The sequence below is a fragment of the Melospiza melodia genome, chromosome Z, assembly GCF_035770615.1.
Source record: "Melospiza melodia melodia isolate bMelMel2 chromosome Z, bMelMel2.pri, whole genome shotgun sequence".
Classification (NCBI taxonomy): Eukaryota; Metazoa; Chordata; class Aves; order Passeriformes; family Passerellidae; genus Melospiza; species Melospiza melodia.
In genome coordinates, this window is record NC_086226.1 from 35,935,635 (window position 1) to 35,962,894 (window position 27,260).

At 40.2% G+C, this 27,260-nt stretch overlaps 1 protein-coding gene across 5 annotated transcripts in view; it reads right to left on the bottom strand.

The window, feature by feature from the left end:
* ADAMTS6 (ADAM metallopeptidase with thrombospondin type 1 motif 6) overlaps nt 1-12,071 on the bottom strand; it is a 148,632-nt gene extending 136,561 nt beyond the window's left edge. For 3 of the 5 annotated variants that reach the window (XM_063180311.1, XM_063180313.1, XM_063180315.1), the window contains exons 1-3: nt 11,787-12,071; nt 6,243-6,612; nt 5,162-5,526 (exon numbers count right to left, since the gene is read on the bottom strand). In XM_063180311.1, coding sequence (XP_063036381.1) covers nt 5,162-5,526; nt 6,243-6,339 — 462 coding nt within the window. In that variant the 5' untranslated portion in view covers nt 6,340-6,612; nt 11,787-12,071. Of the gene's footprint in view, nt 1-5,161; nt 5,527-6,242; nt 6,613-11,121; nt 11,259-11,786 lie in introns of those variants that run through there. The other 2 variants (XM_063180314.1, XM_063180312.1) reach the window with 2 other exon arrangements.
* Nucleotides 12,072-27,260: the final 15,189 nt, after the last annotated feature.

Consider the following 27,260-nt stretch of genomic DNA (forward strand, 5'->3'; position numbering starts at 1 on the left):
TTTAATTTTCTTTTTAAGTGTTGCTATTGTATTTTAAGAGTTCATAAATTTAACTTCTGCTCCAAAGCATCAAAAATATCATTAAGACATAAGAATGATCACAAAAGGTTTTGACATAATACCATGGATATAAGAAACAAGCTGAATGCACCAAGTATGTTACTACAAGGAACATTCCCAAGATTATTATCTAAAACAGATTGTTTGAGGTCCTGTGTTATCCAATCTCACTACAGATTGCCAACTCATGCTAACATATACAAGGTCTGGTTCCAGCAGTTTGACATGCTCAGACAAATCTGTGAATCCACATGGAGTTCGCCTGAATTTGTGAAAAAGAATCTTTCTCTGTCAGGCTGTCCAGCCAGGGCCTTAACCTCCTTCAGATAGGGGACATCCCTCAGTTGCAAAAACAAACTGAATTATGGGGGACAAGTAAGCACATGCCTCTTCCACACAGCACTATAGTTTCACAGTTTTTCCATGCCTTGAATCTCTTTAGGCTTTATGTTTATCCATCTCTAATATAAAGTACTATTAATGGAAACGTCTGAAAACAAGTCAGTGTTGTTCAGTATGTCAACAGCGGCTATACTACCGAGGAAGATTGCATTAACTTACTGCACTCTCAAAGATGGAAAAAATAATGATCTGGCCTGAGACAGCACATCATGGAATCTAACAAAAACTTAAAACCTTAAAACTAGGAGAGGGACAGTTGGTATATAATTTTCTAAATACTGATGTACTGCAAAAATATATGAGTATCAAAGATAGCCTTAAAGACCCTGATGTAGAATTATTTCACATACAGTGAAAAATATCATAGTATACGTAAACTATGATCCACAAAAGTAGATGCATTCTTTAGAGTAAAAATGGCATTCAAATGAACTAACTCTTAAGAAAAATATTAGTAATTTATAAATATATGTATTTAGGAATAAACAAAGCAAACATTAAGTCTTCCAGCAAAATAATTCCCCACTGAAAAAGTAAGCTCATGCTCTTAATCCACAGTCACCTACCTGCTTCTTCTTTATCATTTCTGTTTGGATGGAGATAACTGTGCTGTCCAGCACAAACACTGGAATGCGTGAACTTCACATACATGGAAATACTGCATGTTTTAAATTAACCATTTACTTGGGACCACAGTAGCCTCAGAATAGTTCCTACTACAGACCTTTTCAGCCCAAAATTACAAAATTTTCTACCATGCAAAAGTTGTTTGAGCACTCAGTTAAGAGCTTTGACACATGGCAGAAGACAAAGATGAGTCAAAATACAAAGTCTGGGGTTGCGGTGTGCTGTATTGTCCCATTTTGGCCTTCCAGGTCACTTTCCCAGGTGTGCCTATACTCTCTCCTTTCCCCCTTGCCCCCATGCTGAGTGAGTCCTGTCAATCAGGCTAAACGTTCCAGCAAGGCGTCGTGTGGTTGGTCAAGTTTAAAGGATGCCACTCAGGCCCAGAGGTCATTGGCCTGACTGGGTGTCATCTTCCCCTGAGACCCTGCCCCTCTCACCTGGTTGGTGGCTCACCTGTACCTCCCCTCCCCCTGTCCCTGAGCTTAAAAAGGTGATCAGACCATGCGGTCAGGATTCTGTTGGAGCAGTTGCTCACGTTCAGACCTCTGTAACCATGGAATAAACCTCTGGACATTAAACCCTCCAGCAGAATCCATCCTTTTTCTCTTCACCATCGCCTGAAGTTCTCCTCCTGAGGTAACGGGGTTCCTAACAAGCCTGGACTTGTTCAGTGCCCAGCTGCAACCACCAAGGTATCTCTGGGGTGATACACCACAGTTGCTGCCTTTGGCCCAGCAGCGAGGGTCAGACCGGCCCAGGCACAATCTAACTGGTAATATTGGGAGCTTTATTCCAATAGTCTGGGTTTTGCTTGATTCCATTACTGAAGGCTCCAGAACTCCTCTGAGATTTGCTCCTCCCAAAGTCAGTCCATGGAGTCCTCCCAAACTCCATTCCCCCAAGGCGAAGTTTCTCTCTCCAGCTATTCTACCACCATTTCTTTTCCTCTTTCCTTCAGTATGAAATAGTCAGCTTAGAAAATGCCTCAGTCTGCTGCCTTGTATCCAACATCCAAACTCTCTAAAATGCTGTTCATTGTAGGCTCTTTCATGATGCACCCAACCTACAATCCACCCACAAGTGTAGCATCCACTACAGTAAACATGAGTTTGGAAGCCAGCAAGCTTGTGGACAAGACCTTCAATTTCCTCACATGAATGCTCCCTGGATTATAGAGCATTACTCACAACTTCAGACAATTTATACCACATCCAGGACCCAGCAGATGGAAGCTGCTGGACTGAAACTTCAGTAAGTAGCAGGCTGTAACTCTAGGGCACTTGGTAATGAGAAATATAGAGGGAGAGGCTGAAACAAGAAACAGTGATAGGAAAATCAACTGAATGCTTGTCACTTTTATTATAATGAAACTGTGAGAAAGCCCTCCTCACTTTTATCTCAAATGTAAGTGTTCTTCAAAGACATACAACATATGTTATTTAAATCATGTTCTCACAAAACCACTCTGAATAACTAATAAGAATAATTAAAGACATTCACTAAGGGGAAGAAATTTAACCTATTTGTCAACAGTGAAACCTAACAGAACAACTGGAGTAAATATATTGCATACATTTTGTTTGTGAGCAACATCCGCTATTAAATACTACTTACTACCTGCAGAAGAGACAAAGAGTTAAACTTACAATGACTGGCTTTAATACAGATGTTAATCAAGGACTATTAGACTATGATTGGCAGTCATTAACAGACTAATCAAACTGGAAAATACAACAAATGCCTTAAGTACAATGCATTCTGAGCTATTGCTAACTCTAAAACAAGTAATATTGTCTTCAATATTCACTGCCAATTGCCTTATTAAACATGTTCTAACCAGCAGCTGTATAACAAAACATTCATTAGTAGAATCATCATTTAAAAATAACTTTGTGATGCATTTATCTGAATGGAGTGGTAACTCCCATACACTGTGCTCTGGAAGGCAATGCCAACACTGCAGAGTTTCCATACAGTAGAGCATGGTACCAAGTCAAGACTACTGCTGCACCCTCTGCTGGATTTATGTCTCTGAGATAGAGCCATGCATCATCCTGCTGATGTTTCTGGAGCAACACAGGAGCCTCACAAGCTTGTGACCAAATCTTCCTAAGAGATGCTATGCACACCTGATACGTGAAGTCCCGAGTAAAGAGGCATGACCATGAAGAATTTGTGTGCCCAAAGACTAGATTAAGACTGCCTTAACACCTGAAAGACACACATAAGGACTGACAACAGCCACAGCCACTGATGATAATGATTTCAGCGGGAAACACTCTACACAGAAGTTAACTTACAAAGACAAAGCTAAAACATACTGACACCTAGAACTACAGGCAGCCTCACTCCAGCAAAATAGACAGCCTGAGGGCAAAGGGAAAACATGCAAAATGTCACCTCAGGGTGTTGGGCACAAAAGAAAAAAAAACCCCAAAGATTCTGCTTCCTCATGACATCTTCCATGCTTTTCAGAAGAAAAGAAGTGCCATTAGGAGCAACAGATGGGAAAAGACAATGGGAACATACAGGCTTTTTTGTGCTTCATCCCACCTTTATTTTCCTACCATGAAAGGAAAACAAGAGTCAGCTATAGCAAAGGCAGGAGTTCTTGGCTCACTCCCTAAGCCAAGGTAAAAGAGAAACTGAAATGGGATACCATGGCACTTATTGCAGTCTCCACGGGGACCAACTAGTCTGTGCAGCAATTAGCATAAAGAGGCTTGCAGCCTCTTTTAAAGAAATGAGTCCTGAAAGAAGGGACTTTGTCTCCATCATATTTTGAGCTGAAAAGAACTCAAGCAAAGATGGAGTATACTTAGCTTTGAAGCCTCAATGCGACCAGAACTGTGACCAGAAACAAAATGCCATTAGATGGAAACTGCAATCAAAGAGAAAATTGTACTAAATTCAGACCTATCTGCTATAAGTCTACATCAACCAAACTGTATTACCACACTCAATGGAACATCATTTTAACTCCATTTCTTTGAAAGTGTTCACTTAGCGCTGGAAATCCCCATTAAATACTTTTCTTCAGGAACACTCTGAAATGGCATATCACAAGTAGTTGGGTGTAATGTAACCTATTTGGGTCTGGAACAGCTGGCTTTTTTTGAAAGTAACATTTCAAGAGGCATTGTTCAATAGTGCTTCCAAGGACAAATGGGAATTAGTCTAGCAAGTCTGTGTAAATTTTTTTTTGAACAGCAATTAGCTAGATCACCTATTCCTAACAAGGCCGACCAGCATTCTACCATAATAAAAACCAGAATGTGTATTTTTACTACAGATAACACTGGTTCTTGATTTAATGTTTCAGAGTCATGCCTTGCTATTTTAGTATTTTTTACTCAATAGCCTGCTTTTTTACTTTTTTGTGTTCATTTTCTAATTTTTTTTTCCATGCATGTACTATTGTCATGTGATCACAAGATCATGAGTAAGAGAAGAGATGAGAATAAATTAGGTAAGAACTTATAATTCTACTTCTAAATGCAAAAATTTACGATCTGTAAACAAAATCTTTCTGGTAAAATAATTATATAATTGTTTTCTAATGCTGTTACTTGCTAAAGACTTCTCACATTTTGAATTCACAGCAATGATGATGTCTACACCAAGCAATTCCTCTTCTTTTACTTACTTAGTTTTTAAACCCAAATACTCAAAGTGGGTGTTCAGTGCAATCAACATCTCCCTGCAGAGATTCAGTACCCCAGAGGATCCAGTGTTTCCTCCTCCCTGCCCCTTGAGCTTGGAAGGCTTTTATAACTGTAAAGATCTCATCATAGACATAGTCCTGTAACCCTAGCATGGACACTATGAACACTACAGAGGTTGCCTGCTAGAAGACTGCAGAATTGAGTCTCAGTACTTAAATTAAGCTTGAGAAACTGACACCTATTTTTCCCCAGGACCTAGATCAGGTTTTAGGGGGTTTCTACACCTTCCCGTCTACTTGCTTCCCACAGGGACTCAAAAAACTGCAAGATACACCAATTTAACTCTTCTTCTGTAATTGAAAAGGGACAAGCACACTATTAGACTATAACATGTAATAATGACTTACCAGACCATTGCAGTTGCTTAAGGCCACTTTAGTTGTACTGTGTTGGTCTTGCAAATATCCTGTGTAATGACAGTGGTCTAAGAAATCATGCTTCCATTGCGGTCCATCTTTCCCCCAGTACTCTACTGTAAAATGTCTGGACACCAAATCTGTGTTGAGAGTCAGGTTTAAATGAAAGTGCTTGCCATAGGCAGAAAGTTTAAAAAATAATTTAGATGCTGCCAGTTCTTGGTCATAAGGGTCTGTGCTCCTCCTCCTTCTTGAGGGTTTAGGATTTTTCACAGTAAAGCTGAGGAAGGCTCCATTTTGGTCAACCCTTATTGGGATTGTTAGTTGGTAGTGTTCAAGGTAAGACAGGAATTCCTCTTTGTAATCAATCACAAGGTAAGACAGTCCAGGGAGTGGGCATAGAAGAGAAGAAAATATAACAGGAAACAAAAAGTAGCATAAACATAGACCATTTTTGGGTAAATTTCATCACTCTCATGAGTAAAAGTCACCTTCAGGTAAGTGAACAATGCAGCATTTTACTAAATAAAAAAAAAAAACATTATTTTCTTTCTTTGTAAGTCAAGAAAATGTGTTTGATTTCCTATTAATTTGCTTATCACTTTGGAAATAGAAAAGCTATTTAATACCTTTTCCTCTTGACCAAAAATATGTAAATAATTTGGGCTAACTTAAGAAGGGCATATTTTTCCCAGTGCTACCATTCAAAGACAAAAGCTATAAAATCCACTTGCAAGAATACAAACAGTAGTAATGAAAAGGATTATATTGTAAAAACAAGATTAGATTCTTACTTCCTAGTCTAAAAGCATGTTAATTTTATTATGGCAAGTCTCTCAAATATTATCAAGTACATTTTATGAGATTTAATTTGCAAGGCTTTCCTACAGCTAAAAGTAGACAGAGAGAAATTAGAACAAGGAAATTTTATCTGTATGACAATTAATCATGATAAAACTAAGAGCAGAGCCCAGAGGAGCTCATGAATTATATAAACACGGTTTAGAAAATATTACACAAATACAATGCAAAAATACACACTTCTTGCCAACTACAGAGATCAGACCCCTACCTTGAGAACTGTATGAAAGCCTGCTGTTACTGAGAAATTCCGATGAAACCATGACTAGGCTCAAAATCCATGTCCACGTCTTCCAAAAAATTTCCATAATTTAGAAAAAACAGAAAAGTTCTTTTCTTCTTTCTCCTTGGACAGCTACCTGTGTGCTATAGAGTTAACTTCACTCCAGAATCGCACCATAACAGGTATATTTATTTTATGCCTCTTTCAAATTAACTATAGGATGTTCCACTTTCTGGACAGGTACTTTCTTCTATAGCTGCAGTCATTTTCTCAATTCAAAGCAAGTATTTGTAAGATTCCTTAAGATATGAGACAGATGTTAGATTGGATAGTTACTGAAATTGTTCCATTTCTTTTCCTGAAAAACAGAAGAATATGAGTCAAGGCAAATTCTTTCTATTAAAATAGATCTATGCTGCAAAATATTAGGCCATGACAGTGAATTACATAGGGCAATATTTTGAAATAATATTCAGTGTCAGTTTTACGGTCACATCCAAGGTCACATCTTACAGAAAGAAAAAAAGAGAAAAAGAGTTGCGATTAACCTTGAAAAGCAGATCCATACAGCCTATGATGCACTTATTAACTTCATGTTATTTTTATGAATTCTTACACCTATTTAGTGTTTCTCATAGCTCAAATATTGTGTTCAGACTTGTTCCATCTATAACCAATGCTACACGCTCATTTATTTCAACTGCTAATAACATATCCCAATATACTGGTAGGTAAAGGAAGAACCTGGAAAGGAATCCAGAGTAGTTATCTGATCTTTCTGAAACATGTATTTTGTTATTACTAGGGCGAGGGTTCTGCTTATGCAGGCCGAATTCCCATTCACTTAGATAGGAATGCTGTGTGTTAGAATACTAAAGAACAAATTTCAGTATCTAAAGCTATTCATCATACACATTCTAATATTTCAAATATTTGTTGTCAGGGTTTTTTTTCATTTACAACACTATTGCAATAATAGTCTTTATTTTACTAGAGCTACAGCTCTAGGTGCAGCCGGGGATTAAATGGAAGATCTGTGCAGTCAACTAACAATCCAGTACCATGGGATACCAAACTATGTGTTGTGTCAGCTGGTACTCATCAGTCCACTTAAACACTCTCAGCACACCTGTGCACAAACTCTGCTGAAGCAGACAATGGAGAAACAGAACACCTAAGAAGGCGAGCTTGTTTAAAAACCAATTTCCACAAGCATACAGAGTCACTTACACATGCACCAGATAAATCTGCCTTTCTAAAACTCTGGGAATGATTTACAACATTCATTCAGACAGGTAATAGAGCTGGAGCTAATGGACTATTTATGAAGGTTTTATAAAGAGCTGTAACATAAAATATTAAGAAAAAATCATCACCCAAATCCTATTTACCAACACTGCAAAGAATATTTAGATAACATCTTAGCCAGTTTCAAACCCATCTAATGGGCAAATGAGGTTAATCTGACCTTTTAAAAATATTTGAAGGCAGCATGCAGGATTTATTCAGGTTTGTATAGAGACTAAAAGACACTTTGCAAATATGTTTTGTGCTTAGTAGTATTTTTTTCCCAGGGAAGCATAAAGAGTTTGTGATGCCATTTACATGTGGCAAGGCCTCAAAGCACATTATTAAAAAAGTTCTCTGTTTGCATTGCTATGTAAAACCTTTATTTCTGAGCTAATATTTAGTTACATTTCTTAGAATTTTGCAAGTTTTGAAGATACATATTAACCCCATACTCTTTCAACTACATTAGTACAATAAGTAATGTGCCTTATTTCTAATCTGAGAATGTATAGTTTCAAATTCTTGTCACTGAATCTTGCTTTATCCCCATTTGCTAATGAGCTGGTTTCTTTTCCTTGTGTGCACAGTTAAAATCTGATACAAGCATCTCTGGACACTTCCTGATAAGCAGCTCAACCTATTTGGTTTATCTCATTCTGTATAATCCAATTTCCAGATGACTGAATACTTCTGCAGTTTTTCTCTGAATCGCTTCCAGTTTGCCAGCATCCCTTTTTATCTGCAGACACTGGAACTGGGAACTGTAGTCCAGTAATGGCTTGTTACCACCATATATAGAGGTAATATTGCCTTACAGCTTCTACTTAGCCAAAATATCCTAACAGGGAGCTCATGTTCAGACTATTAGGCTGATAAAAAAGTTATTCTAAAATAAGGATCTCCTGAAACTGCAGTACCTAAGGAGCTAGATAGATCAGAATATTGGACACAAATTAACAGTACCCATTATTTAGTATCATTATTTATTATTTACCCATCCATGGCCCACATGATGGACCATAACCATATGTTAGCCAACAGTGTCAACCAGTCACTCATGTCTAGTGTTCTTGCAGAGGTCTCTGAAGTGGTCTCCCTCATTTCAAGCTTCACACAAGACCAATCTCCTTTCATATCAAGCATTCTGAAAGTTTCAGCAGAAATTTTTACCTCTTCTTGGTAAATATTTATTGCCAGCTTGACCATGGATACAAGCGGACCATATAAAGCTATATTAATGTTTCCAATTAAAGAGTGGTAATGGGTGCGAATGATAAAGCACTCAGGTAACTTCAAGATAAAATAAGTATGATGTTTGGTAGGAACATCAAAGTCTGGACTCTATGCCCTTTTTGTTTTATCTGCACCTTATTCGGCAACCTATTTTCATGGCAGCCTGTAGACTGTTGTTAAGATGCAAGATTTGGTCAATATTAAGCTTACAACAAGAAACTTCTAGTGTGTCATGTGGTGAACTACACATTCACCCACTGGTTAACATAGGTGTGGCTCCGTGTCCTCAAGCACCACCTAAAACCACAGATCCCATCTAACTCTAAGAGTTCTGCCAAACAGGAAAGGAATAGTACAAGATGTTTTCTGATGACAATGATGAAACAGCTGCATGGCACTGGCCTTTCTGTGAAAGCACAGATAACCATGTCAGTGGTGTCATGAGGTTCCCACCCAGTGACACCCAGTGAGGAGAAAAAAGGTCACAGTTATCGTGAGGTGGAAGTCCTGTGTGAGGTGGCTGAGGGAGGTGGGGGTGTTTAACCTGGAGAAAAGGTGGCTCAGGGATGACCTTATCACTACCTACAACTGAAAGCGTAGACAGGTGGGGGTCGGTCTCTCGTGACAAGCAACAAGTGACAGGAGAAAACATAGCCTCAAGCTGCAGCAGGGGTAGTTTAGGTTGGACATAAGGAAGAGTATCTTCACGGAAAGGGTAATTAGACACTGGAACGGGGTGCTCAGAAAGGTGGTGGTCACAGTCCCTAGAGGTGTTTAAGAAAGGCCTGGATGGCACTGGTTTAGTGCCATGGTCTAGTTGACAGGGTAGTGTTCGGTCATAGGTTGGACTCAATGACCTTAGAAGTCCTCTTCAACCTATAGAATTCCATGATAAAGTGGACTACGAAGAGGCGACTAGCCCAACTGCTCAGAGCAGCCACCATGGAAGCCTCCATCTAAACAAATGCCTTGGGCAACTAAGGCATCACTTAACCTGAAGGTAGCTCAAGATTTACGACAGGGCAGCATGTGAGACCGATGTCCCGGGACAACCGGCACACCAGGGGCGCCCACCGCAGAACCGAGGGGTTCCGGCGCGTTCGGCGGCGGCAGCGCCGAGCTTTCCAGTTAGCAGCCGCGGCGCCAGAAAACCCACGGCACGGCACGGCACGGCACGGCACGGCGCCGCCGGACCGCAGTGCCCGCACCGCAGCTACGCCTCGGGGCGGGGTCGAGGAAAGCGACGACCGGGAAAGGGACCCGCCGGCGCGGCGGGCGGGACAGGGGGTTGTCCTCCAGGCCCCCGCCCCGGCGGCTCGGCCCCCGCCGCCTTCCCGCCCTCAGCGGCCGGGCCGGGCCGGGCCGAGCGGGCGGCGGGAGCCCGCGGTGAGGCGCGGGCAGGGGCGGCCGTGCGCCCGCCCGGCACTACGAGTGGTTGCTAAGGAAATGGGGAGGGCGGCGGGAGGGGACGGGGCGGGGGACGGGCATCAATCACACAAATTCAATTACAGGTATCGCGGCTGGCCGTGAAAAACTTCGCAGGGCTTCAAAAGCCGGGGATTAGCCGTGCTCCCGGGGGCTTCCCCGGGCGAGAGCTGCGACGCGCAGACCGCGCCGGGAAGAGCTCGGTGAAAAAGAAGGGGGGCCGGGAGTGGCGGGGAGAGGGACACGTACAAAGGGAAAAGATCGAACCCTCCTCCCCGGGAATTAACCAGAAGCCGAGGCGTGAGGAGTAAAATCACTGCTGTGCGGGTCCCCGGTACGACGGGGCCGCCACCATATGACCCCCCCGCCAGCCCCCAGGCTCCCCGCCGGCCGTACCGAGGGGGCAGCTGTCACTGCACCTACCGAAAAAGCAACATCCAGCCCCCCAAAACGAAAAGTCAACAGGCTAGGAAAATACACGGCTACACACACAGTTAAACACGTACACACATGCACATTATCTGTACACGTCTGCACACACAGAAAGTTAAAAACACTGGTACTGCGGAAAATTGGAAGTCGCCAGACACACATCCCTCAAAAAAAATTCAGAAGGAAAAATCAAAAAAAATCCGTCCTCCCTAGAGAGGCTGAAGGGGAGAGTCTGGTTGCTGTGGTGGAGCTGATCCTAAAGTTAACTTTCAGCAGCCCATTTCCAGACAGCAGCGCTGAATCTATTTGGATAAAACGCGTGTGACCCAGACACTTGGCGTTTGGCCCAAACGCGTTGCACCGGCAGCCCAAATAAAAACAAGAGTCTGACTCTCCCTCTCTCTCCCTTCTCTCATGTACAACAATGAAAGAAAGTAGCGAAGACAAAATCCGCACACACATCGCCGGGGAGCGAGAGCCCACTTACCTCCTCCCACCAAACAAAGTCCCTTTGAACCCTGGGCGACTGCGGAGACAGACATACACCGACAAACACGAGTCCGCGGGGTTAAGAGTCTGGCAAATCCCAAGCGGCTCGAAGTAAATCAAAACCACACGCTTCCATCTTCCTGATGAGCCCAGCGAGAGCCCGACATCCCCGCCAGCATCGCTGCGGGACGGCGGCCGCTCCGACCCTCCAAGCCCCGGTACAAAGTGTGCACTTGTCTGACCGCGGCAGCGGACACCGCCGGACACGGCACGGCCGAGAGCGGGGCGTCCTCGACTCAGCAGCAATCCGGAATAGCCCTGGGTTGTCGCTGGGGTTTGGGGGCTGCTTTGGTTTTCATCTGTTGTTTGGTTTGGTTTTGTTTTTCCTTTTCTGCTTCTACCAACGACTGAGTATTCAAAGTATAAGAAATCTTTTTAAAAGTGCACTATTCGAGATGGTACTTCATCAATCACCTCTCTTATCGGTTGAAAAATCCTCGCACCCCCTTCCCCCATCTCAAGGTTCCTCTCTGAAATTACTCCAAATGCACCTCGCCTAATGCAATATAAATCTCCCCCCGCTCCCCAAAGCCCTGCACGCACCATTATTCGGGACACAAGAAAAGCAAAAAGTTTCATTGAATAGCGTGAAATCTTCCTTACCGTTTTCATCTTCAATTTCTGATATAAAGTAAGTTTCAAACAATAGAGATTGCACAGGACGATTCCCGTATTCCTCTCTGCTTTTCCCCTCTGTGCAAGCAACCATCAGGGTTCTATTCTCCAACAGAATAAAATTCTCTAGCCTTCCTAAAGGGGTTTTTAGAAAACGGGTTGGCTTGGCAGGAGGAAGGATGCCATCAATTCACCGAAGCTATCACCCTGCACATTTTGTCTTTCCAACAAAAAAGGGGGGGAGAGGAGGAAGGAGGGAAAAACAGGCTTATATTGGGGTGGGGGTGGGTGCCCTCCTCTTGAGCAGCCTCCTCTGTGCAAAATACCATGTGAATATCATCTGAGTTGGGGGGGGAGGGGGGACCGGGAGACAGAAAGGGGGGAAAGAGAGGGGGAGCAGAGGGGAGGCAGGCAGAGCAGGAAGGACTCAGGAAAGTTTGGTTGAAGTAGCCCCAGACCTCCTCTGGCTGCCGGCGCCGGGCCAAGCCGAGCGCGGCGGCAGCGGGGGAGCCTTGGCAGCCTCGCCCGGGGGACGGCGCGGGGCCCGCTGACGTCAGCCTGCAGATGTGCCCCGCACCGCCGCGCATGCGCCCCCGTCACGTGGCGGCGGGGGGGCAGGGGCGCAGCCGGGGGCGCGGGCGCGGGAGGGGCGGCGGGACCCTCGCGCGGAGCCGCCTGAGGGGAGCCCGGCCCGGCGCGGACCGGCCCGCCGGGGGAGCCGCAGCCGCAGCCTCGGGGTGCCGGCGGCAGGCGCCGGGCACGGGCGCTGCCGATGGGCGGCGAGCTGGGGCGACCCCCTGCTGCCATGGCCCTGCTGCCGTCGCGCTGCTCGTCCTGCTCCCCGTTAGAGGCGTTAATAAAAGGAAAGCTCTTAAACGCCATCCCCAGCGGAGCGGAGGCGGTGTCTGAAGCCCGCGCAGCCGGGGCCGGGGGTCCCGGGCCTGCTCGCACAGCGCTTTCCGTTTAATTTGCGGCGGGGGTCGGTGTCGCCTCGCAGCCCGGCAGGGCAGGAGGGTGCGCATGGGGCGGGCAGCTGGCGGCCTGCGAGCCGCCCCTGCTCCGGGAAGCCAGCGCTGCCGGAGAGAGGGTCACAGGGAGAGTGGGCTGCAACTCCCACTCGCCCTCTAAGTTAATTTCCGATTGACGAAAAAAGAGAAAAAAGGGGGAAAAAATATATCCTTCCTAAACCTAGGTTCTAAGGTTTCAAGCTTCTGCTAACTGTATTTCCCAAATGGTGCGAGCGCGGGTTTTCCTCCCCAGCCGGAGGTAGTAGGTGTAATTGCAACTTCTGGTGAATCTTTAATAACTGGCTGGACTGTAAAACGATTGCAGAGAAAAGTCCAAGAGCACAGCTACTCCGGGACTTCTCCGAGCATCGAAACAGCAGGATCGGCCTGCAAAGTCAAACAGTCAGCAGGAGTCTGATGGTCAGCAGGGGCTGGCTTTGTGCCCTCTGAGATGGTGAAATCAGAGCCGTGGCTGGCATTCATCGTTTCAAATAAACTCTACACAATTACATTTGAATATGAAGCAATACTATAGGTAAATTGCATTTCGCATACAAGTATGTGAAAATGCTTTTAACTGCAGGTCTAACAAAATAAGCATAACATCCTAAATAGTTAGTCGTCTTTGTCACTATTCATTCTGAAACAGCACAGTGAACACTTACTTGAGAGATGCTTTTACCGTCGCCGGGCAAATTAATGTAACAATGGTTAGGGGAGTAGTAGAATGTATCCCTGCATTGAAAACCGGAGCTATGAAATCAATGCTCTTTGGGAATAGGGGCATTCGGAAAGAAACGCTTTATTCTGGAAATGCATCTCCAACCTGCTCCCCCCGGGTTAATTGCTCATACGGAGAGCGCCATCCTGCGTCGGCGAGCGGGGCGAGCGCCCGGGGCGTGCAGGGATGCTGGCTGCGCCCGGGGAGGCAGTTCCGCCCTACTTCCTCCTCATCCTGTACGTGCAGGAGAAGCTGCCCTTTCATGAGTACGTCTGGGTACATCCACTTCATTAAAACAGCTATTTCTAACCTTGAGAAGAGTATTTTTTGTTAACATTCCACAGTTCCTGCTCCTGTAGCAAATCATTGTGTGCGATGTCCGCATGGAAAAGCCGCAGGGCACGGCCTGCTCAGATTGCAGCCAGTTGTACCTGAGTCACATCACCTGTCCATGGGCAGGCATTGTAACAGGTTCTGCTCAACCTTTTCTGCAAACTCAGTGGTTCGTACAGAGAACTAGGACAGCCTCCATTGAAAGGACAGACCGTGAAGAAACTTTTTTTTACACATTCTTCATCAGAACCAAATAACCTTTTGAACAGACAGACACGCATCACAGCCAATTGCCTCATGGCTATGGTATCCTCGGGGGATTTAGGAGACCTGCCTTCAAATCAGACCCTGCCTGAATCACACTCAGGAATGTTCACGTTGCTGTCTGACGGCTGAGCTGTGGACTATTCTGGTGTTAAAGACTGGCCTCTTCGTGGTTGGATCTGCTCCATTGTGTATAGCTGAATAAATACTCATCAAGCTAAAAAGAAAGACAGCTTATCACTGTCTGGTTAGGGTCCTCACGTGGATTCAGCTCCCTGCTCTAAATCCAGCAAAGCAAAGAAGAGATATATGGACTTCACAAAACCCAGCTGCTTGCTCAGACCAACAAGTTATTTATTCCCTGTTCCAGACAACTACATTTTCTTGCCTAAGCCCACTGGTGTATATATACCAGTCAAAACTGGTCTATTACCAGGAAGAGCTTTGGCTCATCTTTAGAAATTCCTGTCTGTGATTAGAATTTCTGACAGAACTACCATTGCAGTTTGACTTAACTTCTTTGCTTTATTGTATAAAACAATATTTCAGAGTGAACCTCATTCAGATAAAAATAGTGAGCCCATTTGGTGACTTTTTTTAGTGTCCTCGCCCCAAATATTATCCATATATATACATTTTTATGAACTGCAACTTTTTAGAAAAGAAACTTACACAGGAAGTCGTACACAGATTCTTAGTATAAAATTTTCTTTGCTGCAATTAGAAGTGTTTCTCTGAGAGATAGTAATTTTTCTCTGAATTCTAGTACTATGTATAAACCATTTGGACAACTGGCAACTCTCAGGAACTCTGGCAGGATTAGAAACTTACTGAGCACAAAGCATATTACTCTATGTCTTAACCAGTTTCTTAGTGTTTGCTGACCATGGACATAAGTAGCTAAAGCAGTCTTGGCTTCAAGCTTTTGAATCCTTTAACTTGTTAGCCAATAACTTTTAAGACTGGGAAGCACTTTCTTTTGTTTAAAGAAATACTCATATTGAACTTGAATTTAGAATTGTGAGATGTATTTGGAGGTATTTGGGGTTAATTCCAGAAATCTTGCTTTTTACTGAAATACATATAGAAGACAAAGAAAGAAGTTACCAATGTTTCTGTAATATGAGCATTTTATTACCTGAACATTTGGACGTATATGCCTGAAAGTGTGTTTGTTTTGGTTTGGTGGGTTTTTTTCAAGTAGTTTTACCTGATCAGTTAAGATCTGAAGACTGTAACCTATCTTACTTTGAAATATCCCAGCAGGGTTAGTGGAGAGAATAAACCTGTTTAAGAATTATATATATAATCGTGTTATAAATCACATAAATACTGTAAAATTTAAATGCTGTATAATTAAAATACTTCAATTGACCATAGGGTTGAAAAAGTAGTAATGATGAACTTGCATTTGTATGTGCTATACTTTCTGTGCTTGTACGGAGAAAAGTTTTTTATGTGCATAAGGGCTTAATTTTTAGTCCCCTGAAATAAAAGATTCTAGGGGTACTTAAAGGTAATAGTGCTATTGGCATCCAGTGTCTTTCACTGACTCTTCTTTGTAAATAGTCCGAATTCAGACTGCTTACAAATCCCACCTTCCCTTGCAGGAGGAGATCTAACAGCATCTCTAGAAACGACCCGAGGCTATGTATGTTCAATTGTGCCTGGTACATTGCATTTCAGAGGGAGAATGCATATCAAAGTGTACTTTCAGTTGGAAAATGCATCCCTTTTGAGTTGAGCTCTTCTTGATGACCCTCTAAAACAAAATTCACAGTGATGCATTTGGTTTCAAGTAGGGCTTTGAGGCTACCTCTGCCCAGCAAAGCAGTATTGCCAGGAATGTCTTCATTTAAATAAGAAGAGCCGTGCCAAACACAGCACCCCCACAAGCAGCTCTGTGTGTTGTATTGATGTGGGCTTATATAGTCACACAAGCCCCTTTATGTTTCCAAGACCCTGTGAAACTGACTACCCGATTATTTTAGTTTTAGATTTAGAAATAAAACTAGAAAACTTAATGTGAGCTTGACATCCTCCATAATGTCCAGGCCAGTTTCCTCCCTGTTGAACACAGATGAGACAGAGCAGAGAGATCAGAGAATATGAATGCAGTGAGAGTAACACCCCAAACTTGCTCAAAACTTGGGAGGGATGGACAGTGAGAAGGGTAAGATTAATTATCTATTAAACCTGAGATAAGAAATCTTAGACTCATCAAATTGGTTAGGGAAATGCTATAGCAGAATGGATCGCCTCAAATTTTGCAGGCAAATAAGATGAAACAGATGCTATCCTCATTAAAATTAACGTAGAAAATAAAGAACGCAAATCCAATAAAGTTCCACACAAGAACAGGAACAATAGTAAACAGAAAAAAATAGATAAAGCAGATGAGGGAGTTAGGGGTTTTTCTGAGTTTTTCCTGTTTTGTCTATTTCCAAATTTCCAAGTCAAGAGAGAGATACCAGGAAGATTAGGTCAGTAGGCATGTTTAAAGGGAGCATTTCCCAGCTATATGTATTATAGTTTTTCTGTGTATTCTCGTTTTGCTATTTTTCTATTTCCAGAGAAAGTTGTTCATAAGATCTGAACAATCTGTGAGACTTAGAGAGAGCAAAGCTGAGACAAATTATACAATATGTGGAAAATGTGTATGTGGAAAATCTCTATGAAAAAAATTGGCAAATGGTATTCCTCAAAGATTCATGTACACAGAAACATATAAAAGCTGTGCAGAAAATCTTAGGAAATACATAAGAATTCAGTTATTTTGGTTTTAGAATGAAAAATCTGGAATTAACTCACAGGAAAACCTGGCTATTAATGTGCAACATTTTGCAGTCTGGCACTCAGCTCCAGGAATGACACTCCTAGTGCAGAATTAGGCATCTTGGTCTCTGGTGCCTGAGTGACTTGTTTAGTTTCTGAATTGAAGGAGAGCACTGATGAGCATCACAGACTTCTCATTTAGTATCTACTGAACCATGTGGTGATTCCCCTTTTCTTGATATGCTTCATATAAAAATGTGGACACATACACCAATGTCAGAGATGGTAAAACTGGATCATGAAATGAGCACAGATTTATTTTGAATGGAAAAATTTTGGAGTTTCCATATTCCTGGACTGTATAGGTGGAAAAGATTTATTAAAGATTCTGGAGCATACTGTGCATACTGCTTTGGACACAGATTACAACTTTGTCTAATTTAGGTGGTTTTCTGGCATTCTTTTTATCACACTGTCTTGCAATAGTTTATAAATGGAAATATCTTTCATACATTATGTTAAGACAATGGCTTGAGAAAAGAATTGAAAAAAATCCCAGTACCCACTGCTTCTCTTGTAACTTTTCTGTGTCACTCCAAAATGCAAAAACTTATTTTGAATACTGTAAGGTACTATGTTAATGTGGTTAGTAAATGTGTTTCTTCCCTCTTACCTCTCAAGTAATTTCATTTTTCATTTTACAGGATTATCACAGCACTAACATCTTGTGTTTAAGGAAAATAGTGTTCTGCTTTGAAGGAGTTTATTAAAGCCTCTTCAAAAAGTCTGACATTTCCCTTTTGTGACTTATTTAGGATTGGCTGGTTTTGCATAAGGTGGTCTGTGCAGTAGTAAGTGCTCTGACCCTCGTCTATGTGTCTAACCTGGAAGTGATTAGGCACTGCAGATTGGTGAATAGAAAGGAGAACTGCCATATATGCTTGTCCCATTTTTTGTCCAGATAACTCAAGTTATCTCCTTGTAGGTGCTGTTGGAGTCAAAATCCAGGGCCAGATGAATCTTTTGGTATGACCTAGTAGTTGGTCTTACGTTAAAAGCAATCCTCAACTCCTTCAGCACAAGTGTAAGACCAATAGCATAAAACCACCTACCACTTCCACTAGTTCCCACTGCAATCCACAGGCATTCACACACACAGAAAAGAATCCACTGTGCTGTTGACTTTCATACTGGAGCAGCTCAGGAGCGTGCATATATTGTATTTAGCTGCTCTGCTGTGAGACCAGTGATCTCCCATGAGAGCACAGCTATAAAAAGAAGTTGTAGAAAAGATAGCTACTGGTCCAGTAATGACCACTGCTATTTGTCAAATGAACCTCTCAAAGACCTCTGACATTTATACGAAGCTTGAGAGAAGGAGCAAATACCACGATGCTTGAGATTTAACATCTTCATAGTAATTATTGCTATATTTTGTTATTCCTCTAAGTATTCTTGAAGTACACTCAGTGTTACATATATTTCTCTTTGCTATTTAGTAAAAGGATACAGCTACAGTCTAAATATAAAACGAGAAGACTTGAAATAAAGATCAAAGGTCACAATGTAAGTTTTTCAGCATCAAAAATATCTCTTTCACATTGACTGAAAACTCAGCTGTACATTAAAATCACAAATAAAATTTTGTTTCTAAGGAGTGGAAAGATTACCTTTCTTAGCTATAGGCTTAAATTCTGGGCACCATCTACGAACTGAAATATGAACTGGGTTTGGCATACTTCTGTTCCTGCTAGAGCCATCAGGGGACTATTAACATCAATATGCAAATTACACTGCAAAAGGATAATATTCAAGTTTTCTCAAAAGTTTTCAAGATGCCTAATATTGTGATTAAAGTGATTTGTAGAGTCTATGCTATCAGTTTGGTATTTTAACATGAAATAACCATAAAACCATTCAGAGATATGAAAATAATGGTGTGGGACTGTTCAAAGATGCTTGGGGCAAAGGAAGAGCAACTTGATCCTGTGCTTGTACATACACATACTTACATGATTAATCCAGATCAAAAGAGGCCTCATCCTCTATGTGGTCATCACTGCAAACTCTGGAATGGATTCACATGATTCTTGCATCAACCTTCTGAGTTCTTGGAAGATTAGTTTCTTCTAACTTCAGTTTTTCTTTTATTCAAAACCAAACAAACAAGCAAAAAAAAAATCTACCAACACCCCTTCTCTGTATTCCCACTATGCCTGAAACTCAATCAATGGTAATAACTTCTGTGTATTATTTTTGTAAACTTTAAAATTAATATTATATCAGGAGATTTCTCAGCCATAAAAGTACTCAAAGAAAATGGAGTAACAGCTAAAAAAATCTACGAGTGTGGAGAAAATTCTGCACATTTATTTTTAGCTCATTGCATCCACAGTTGCATCTACACAATTTCACTCACAGATTATGTTATCTGACAATAAATTCTGTGTTAATTATTGCAAGAACAGTTTTCTGCATAGATTTAATTGTACACTTTACACAACTCTTCCCAGACTGATCTTCTGTATAAAGTTTGTCTATTTTGCCAACTTAACATTGTATTTACAAAAAAAATCAGGTAAACACATAAAGAGCACAAATACAGAGATATCCTACCTGCAGCTGTGTATCTATGATGATTTTTTTCCTGCTGTCTTTAAAAGCTGATCTTCAAGTTTGCCTATATCCCATGCCAACTACTGTTTGAGTAGTGCAGAAATGAAAGTTTAGTTTTGTGCTTTACCAGATATCATTGGTGTTTCGTAGCAGATTAAGGGAGGTGTAATTAAGCTTTTTTTCATAATCCAAGGATCTGCATAACTCAGTTTAAATTCATGCAATAACCCATATTCATTACAGGTGGTACAAATTTTAAGGCCAAAGTATCTTTTGATAAATTTACAAAAATGTTGTACAATTTGTAAAAATATATTTTACAGCTATTTTCTCCACTGCAGGGCTGCTTATTCCCTTAACATTGGCTCATACTTCTGATGTATTATTTTTAAGCATCACTAGTGGGTATAGCCTGTCCTTTCTATATAAAGTCTAGACACAGGATGTTTCTATTTCTTATCCTCCAAAAGCTGTCCCTGGGCCATTCTCTTTCTCTGTCCCCAGACAGTATATCTGACTTTCAGAGGTGAGAATTGGGATTCTCTCTGAATAGGCTTGGGGGAGGGTAAAGGGGTAACCTTTGCTCTTGCTCTGTCCCAGAATCTCGGCTTTGCACATGAATGAATACTTTTCTATTGGGGTCCTTCTTTTGGGGGATGAAACAAAAGAAAGAATACCAGGGATTTCACTTTGTGCACTGTCTCTGCAAAGGTTTGCTCTGTGACTTCATGAAAAAGAGAAATTCAGGAGCTTGAAACGCCCATGTAAAACTTTTTGAACAAGCAGCTTTTCAGCCCAACATTTGTCATACTGTACTCTACATTAAATCACGAAAATAAGTTCCAAATGAAAATTGCTTACTAGCTACATGGTTTCTTACCAAAGATGGGATGTAATGTGCCTTAGTGTAATTCTTCTGAAATACAACTATAGTTTTGAAGATTAAAAATTGTCTGTTGGTTGCTGCTCTCTAAGAAGGATGGAACCAGGTGGGGTTTTTTGTTGTTTTGGGTTTGTTTTTGTTGTAGTCTTGGTTGGTTGGTTGGTTGGTTGGTTGGTTTTGGGGTTTTTTTCAAATCAAGAATTTGGGGACTTGACTGAACTGTGATGTGCAGAAAAGAATACTTTTGTCTTGAGAACAGGACTCTGGATGACTAAATGAACATTCCGTTAAGTATAATAAGATACTATGATTGTTTTAAGCAAAAAAATCCTCCTTGTGCTTGTGCTATAAACATGACATATGTCCTAGTAAATGTGCCCGGATGCATGCATTGCTACTGAAGTGTCTTCTGCCCCGTGTAACATTTAGGCCTCTAAGCCTCAGAAGCTCCTCCAGTTTTTTCATTACATATTTTACGTGAAAGAGAGGAATTAATCTTGTATGACTCAATATGAAGAAGCTGTAGAAAAGGATACCATTTTGTTTGTGTTTTCTTGGCTATAAAGTATTAATACTATACTAATGAAATCTTACAGTAGTCTCAGATGAGCCAGTGACACTCTTCAGCAATACCAACAATAAACACCCATCAGCTGTGGGATCAGCAATATATCATGGCTATTCTCATTCTGGCTCTCTCTCTGAACCTGGTTGAGGAGAAAGTGAATTCTTCCCCTGACCTCTGAGACATATTAAGAATATGAATGGTAAATACGTGCATTACTAGTGGTATGTGTATCTAATCCAGCTCTCAGCTTGTTAAAAAACTTTGCGCACACAAAAAACCAGTTTGCTGTAGATGAGCTGGCAAGATCTTGTGGGCTTAGTGACTTCAATATAATGAACTCATATATTAAAAGAATTATACTCTTTTAGTCAGGTGTACTTACACAGATTTAAATATAGATTTTTTTAGTGAAATGATATATAGGTAAAAATGTAATCTGTACTAATGCTGGTATTGGAAAGGTAAGCAAGGCTACTGTTTAATTACTTTATTTTCTATAAAATACTGCTTTGCTATATTAAAAAATCTACTAAACCTGACCCTATCTTATGGCTAAAGTACTGTCTTAAAATTCAGATTCCTCGCTTTTCTCATCTTTGTTTTTGGACAGGCTTTTCCCGAAACATTCAGATAGTTTCTAAGCAGTGTGTATTTGCAATCAACAAGTTCTTACAGCTGAGAATGGGGAAAGGGCTCTCCTCTTGCTGCTTATGCATTAAGATTCAACTTTTCTGACAGGTGCACAGGACTTTGAGATCTAGATTACCCACATTATTTTTTTAACCCAAATTATTTTTTTTAAACACAGTCAAATGTAACTTGAACTAATTAACTGTATGGTTGGATACTGCTTTTTACCCATTTTGGAAAATATAAAAGTAATTAAAAGCAATTACCTTTTAAAATACAGGAAGGGTGTGTGTGATGTACTTCTTATCCATCTTTATTCCTGTTATTTTACTAAATTAAACATGCCTGACTGTTTTTTTCATAATACTGGTAACAAGATCAGAATCTCTGTACAAATATTACTACTTTGTCAGAATAGGTAATTTTTATTTCCCAACTTCACACTTGGTCATCAGGCAATCATCCCACATCAGGCAGCATAATATTTTAAACCTCTGAGCTATAAAGTCATAGACTAGCCAGCTGGAAGCAAAATAGGTTTCCCCTTACCCATTGCCAATGCTTCTGGACTCAACCAATTCCCTGAAGAAAAATGACTATATACTTGGCACAGAGCAGCTGCTAAATTTAAATTCCTCCTGCCTCTATATACTAAGTTTTCTATCTGATTAAACACTAAACTCCTATGATTTGGCCAGCTTTTATTCAGAAAGGGATCTTAGCCATAAATAAATTTACCAAAAATGATTCTTTGCTTTTCTTTCCTTCATAGGACTAAAAAGAAGTGTCAGTGAAATAGAAAAAGTGGCAGATGCAACCAACCTAACATCATGCCATCAAGAAAAATTTTGGCTGTTACCTGCACCACTCCACATCTGATTGCACTGCTTCATTTCTCTTATGAACTACAGGTGTCTGTAGCAGTGTGCATATTTAACCAGCAAATCTGAACTGAACGCAATTTTTATAGAAAGGTTTGGAAGAGGAAAGTAGTCTGACTAGTCACTTTTATTAAATGAAAACAATTTTATTGAGGGTCTCAGCTATTTCTGGGACTACATAAGATCCATCCAATATCTTGTGAAAGATTGTTGTACCTTTCTCTTGTGATTCTTTAAAGTGCCACTAAAATTAGGAAATATTGTCTGTGTGATTCAGTAGACATTTATTTAACCCACACATTTAAGATTTTTCTGAGATCCACACTCTAGAGAAAATTTAGTTGCAGGATTAGTATCTTTATCTCAGATTATGTTATAAACTAGCCATGCATGTTGCAACCCTGATGGAAACTGGATAGCAGGTGAATAAATATCAATAACTTTGGCTGAAGAAATCCATACTAAAATGCGACTGTTATAGAAGCAGAAGTATATTTCTCTGATATTGTACACGAGTTCTTTCTCTATTAATTACTGTGTGTGCAATACACAGACTGAGATTTTAACATCATAGAAACATAATTTTAAAAAAATTAATTTACTAAAAGATATGGAAGTGCTTCTGTGTATTGAGTAACATATAAAAACAGTATCATGCTCTTTGTATTTCATTGTGTATCGCCATGCCAAAAAGGAGAAAACAACTTTCTAAAAATGATCACATCATGTCTTATCCTTTGTTGATTTTTATTAAAAAATTAGTGATCATAATAAAAAACAATCTACTTTAATATCTACTTGTCATATATAACATTAATAAATAATTGCAATGATTACTTACTGCTTAAGTTTAGTTGAAACAACCTCTATAAAAAATAAAATTTTGAACTCTTTTGCTTGTCAGGAAATCAAAGGATTGCCTTAGCTATGGAAAACATAGATCTTTGAAACAAAATTATTTTGTGGGAAAATACATCACTCTCATTAATATATTAAAAATATTCTCTTTGGTCTGAATAAGCTGAGTTTTGTCTTACAGGCAACTGTGTAGTTTGCTGATAATTTGCCAAACACCCATATCTGAAAATGTTTTTTCCTATAAGACTAATCCCTGTCATACATATGCATGCTCACTGGAAAGCCTCACATTCATATTATTCATTTTTGCTTCTTAATTTGAGTTCTGAACTGCAACCACATGTCAGTTGTTGGAGATGGTAACACATCAACTTGAGTTCAATTATTTCAGTGTCTATCTTTTTCCTAGGCACTCTTGCTTTTTAGAATTGGCACTGGGTTTGTGTTCTCTTGAGGAATTATGTGCATGTTGGCAACCATCCAGATTTTATTTTTTTAATAGAAGCAGCTTCAAAACAACCTTGCTAAAATGTTGCAAAGATGACTTTGTTCAGCAGTTATGATAATGCTTCTTTGATGCTGCAGTAGTACAGGGGGATGGTTTCATCCCTGGTATAGCCCCACAGACAGTCTTATCTCCAGTGGAAAAGAACTTCAGCAGGAATTAATTTGTCTTGAGTAAAATAACTCTCGCTTGATTTAAGGTGAAGGCATACATCTAATTCCTGGTAGTTCTACATGGAGTTAACTGATTTGGTTTAGGACGTTCCTGGAACAGTATAGGAGATTTCTTCTTTAAGCTCAATTCCTATTGTACATCATTCTGGGGCTCTGTCTGTCCTCCCCCAGTTTATTTTGGTTTATGTGGCTTGGCTTTCTGAGAAGTGCTGCTTCTCTCACAGTAACTCACAGTTGATGTAGTGATGTAATATTTCATGAAATTAATATCTGTGTTACATTATAAAATTTGAATGCTGCTGCAGCTACACTCCTCTTGATGTAGAGCAGACACTGTTTGACTAACAGTCAAGACGCAGTTGTTATTCTCAGCTTCAGTGTTCTTGAACTGTAACCCATACATGAGAGCTTGCTTTCTTAATCATCTCTTAAATTAGCAGTCCAGAGACTTGAAAATGTTTCTTAAAATCAGCTTTGTTGTTACGGCCCACTTCAGTTCTAGCTGTAAAGGGAAATTTACATTCAAATTTTTGTTGTTCTTAGCAGAATTCTGCTGGTACCTTCACATATGCAATTATGGTATTATTTTTATACTTTTGCCAGTTCTTCAATATTTTGTCTTCCCAAATAATAGATTACATGCAATGTTGCCAGAACCCTGTCATATACAAGGAACTTTGATCCAGTTACAGAATTTTGTCAAGCTTGCACTAAGTCAAAGAATGTATTGACTGCGCAACCTTAGCCTTCATAAGCAAAGAGCATTAAAACTAAGCTCCTGTTTGCAATCAGGGCTTCTCCTGCATTTCGAGCCATCTGGCAACTACCCAATAAAGTCTAGATGGATTTTTAATATGCAAAACAGGTAGGAGAACTATTCTGAATAGACTAACTAACTTTAAATTCAGCTCAGCTGAAGAGTTTCACCTCTCCATTGTGAAACACACATTTGCTCCATTTCTGTTAAGCAGCTTAATTCACATCAACCCCAGTCTTTGGATTCTTCTTTTAAATAAAACAAAACATTCATCTTGTTTTCTAGTGCTGCAGTTCACTTTTGCAGGACTAGAAGTAACACATTCCCAAATCTAAAAAAACTTTCATTGCAATGAGTTGGACAAAACAAAACCTTTTAAGAGTGCAATAGACAAAAATTCAGAAAGAAATTATACTGAAATAGAAGCATGCTGCCCATTCAAATAAAAACTTACACATCACTGCAATTGGTTACACATACAGAGTAGCATTGTAAGCTTGTTCTTTTACAAAATTTAATTTAAACTGATAACTGTAAGAGTTTTATAGTTAGTGTAAATAGTAAAAAAACTGATCAGTCTGTTAAATAAAAGCAACAGAAGTAGCAAAGATTAACCTTTATGACAGTTGTCAGCTTTGAGCACTGTGATTTGTTTCTGTGGATAAGTTGGTGTTTTAGTAAAGATGTGTCTAGATCTTGTAAGAGGCAAGAATAATTGCTTGCCTCATCACCAATCAAAATGGTCCAGTGTTCTATTAAAAGAAATAAAACACAACCACTGTATAATCTTAAGGAAACTTGACCAAACAATTGTCAAGGAAATGAACGGACTAGTTGTTTATCAAGTAAACAACACTAATCTAGTTTAGTTTGTATTTTAAGTTTTTCTGCTTGAAACTATCTCAAGCAACTAATTTAATGCAAGCTAAATTAAAACTAGAATAGGAATACCACCAAAATTACATTTGTCTTGGCTAGCTATAATCAAAAGCTCATTTGCAAGCACCTGCAAGCAGCATCTGTTGCCAAATAGAGAAGGAAATATTATGTTTCATTTGACACAATAAATTTTCTGAAGTACAGAATTTGAAACGTTTGCAGAACAAAGAACTTCTTATAACCATGACTGATTATGAGTAGTTCGGCACTGCTGAGGTACCTTGGAATGCTCATTGTTTAACCTGGAAACAATCTACAAAAACATGGCGTATTACCTGACAATATGCACAAAATAAAGAGTCTCATTGTCTTAATCACTAGAATGTCTTGCTTGGAAATAAATAGAAGTATTGTGATCAAACTATTTTGTGCTAAAACAGTTTGAAGCAAAAAAAAAAAAAAAAGCCAATAAAGTAAAAATGCAACAAGAACAAAATCCCCTCCTCCAAAAAAACCCCCAAAAAACAAACAAAAAAACCAAACTAAAAACCCCAGAAAACCAAAGACCCAACTCCCCCAAAACAGCAAATAAAACAAAACCAAAACCAAAACAAATACAAACAGAAAATCCCCACAACCCTCTCCCCCAAAAACCATACACCAAACCAACAACAAAAAAACCAACTGACCAACCAACCAACCAACCAACCAAAAAACACAAAAACCCTACCCAGAATAAATCCAGTAAACTAAACTGAAACCAATAACTTTCTCTCAGAAAATACAAGAACTGGTTATCTCTTGTGAATACGTAACTATAGAAGATGACTTCAAGACTTAAACAGCTACTAAACTGCTATCACATGCTTTCATTGGAGTTTTTAAAAAAAAGCCTCAAATACAATCTAAGATACAGAAAATATAGCATCATTTTACCAAAATACTAACGAACATTCAGGAATTCAATATAGGCTTACTTTTCCATGGTTATCTGTCTGTAACTAGCTACAGTTACAGACAGATTAGTATCACCTACACTGTCTCAAACCCCAAACAAATCTCACGTATATTTCTGCCAAAACTCTACATCCAGAAACTTTTATGCCAAACTCTCAAAATCAGATTTTTTTCAATACAGCAAAATGCAGATAAATACAGCAGTTGCATTTAATGCCACAATCAAAAGTTGAAAATCTGCAGAACAATTTAGTTATTTCACTAGAAAATCACATCAGTAAGTTTGACCCAACAGTCCTTTGCAGAGTTTGTGAAGGCAGGTGTGGTTTGCTCTTAACCTCTTAATACTATGTGCAAGAAGGTCTTCCTGTTGCTAGATCAATTTCCTCACAATAAGAAGTTTGCTGTACTGATGTATTCCAAAAAGCAAGAAGAGATGGGGGCTCTGCACAGCATGCACATTCCAGAAGAATCGTTACTGTATAATGAATTTTTTTCCTCTTCATGTAAATGCACATCTGATGTCTAGACCACAGAGTGGCAAGTAATGCTCCCATGGGGTGAGATTTTCTACTGAAACAGTCACAGAGGAAAGCACCACTCCCAAGGTTTGGCCTCTGATTCAGCAGGTGACTGCTGGTCCATGAATTATGCC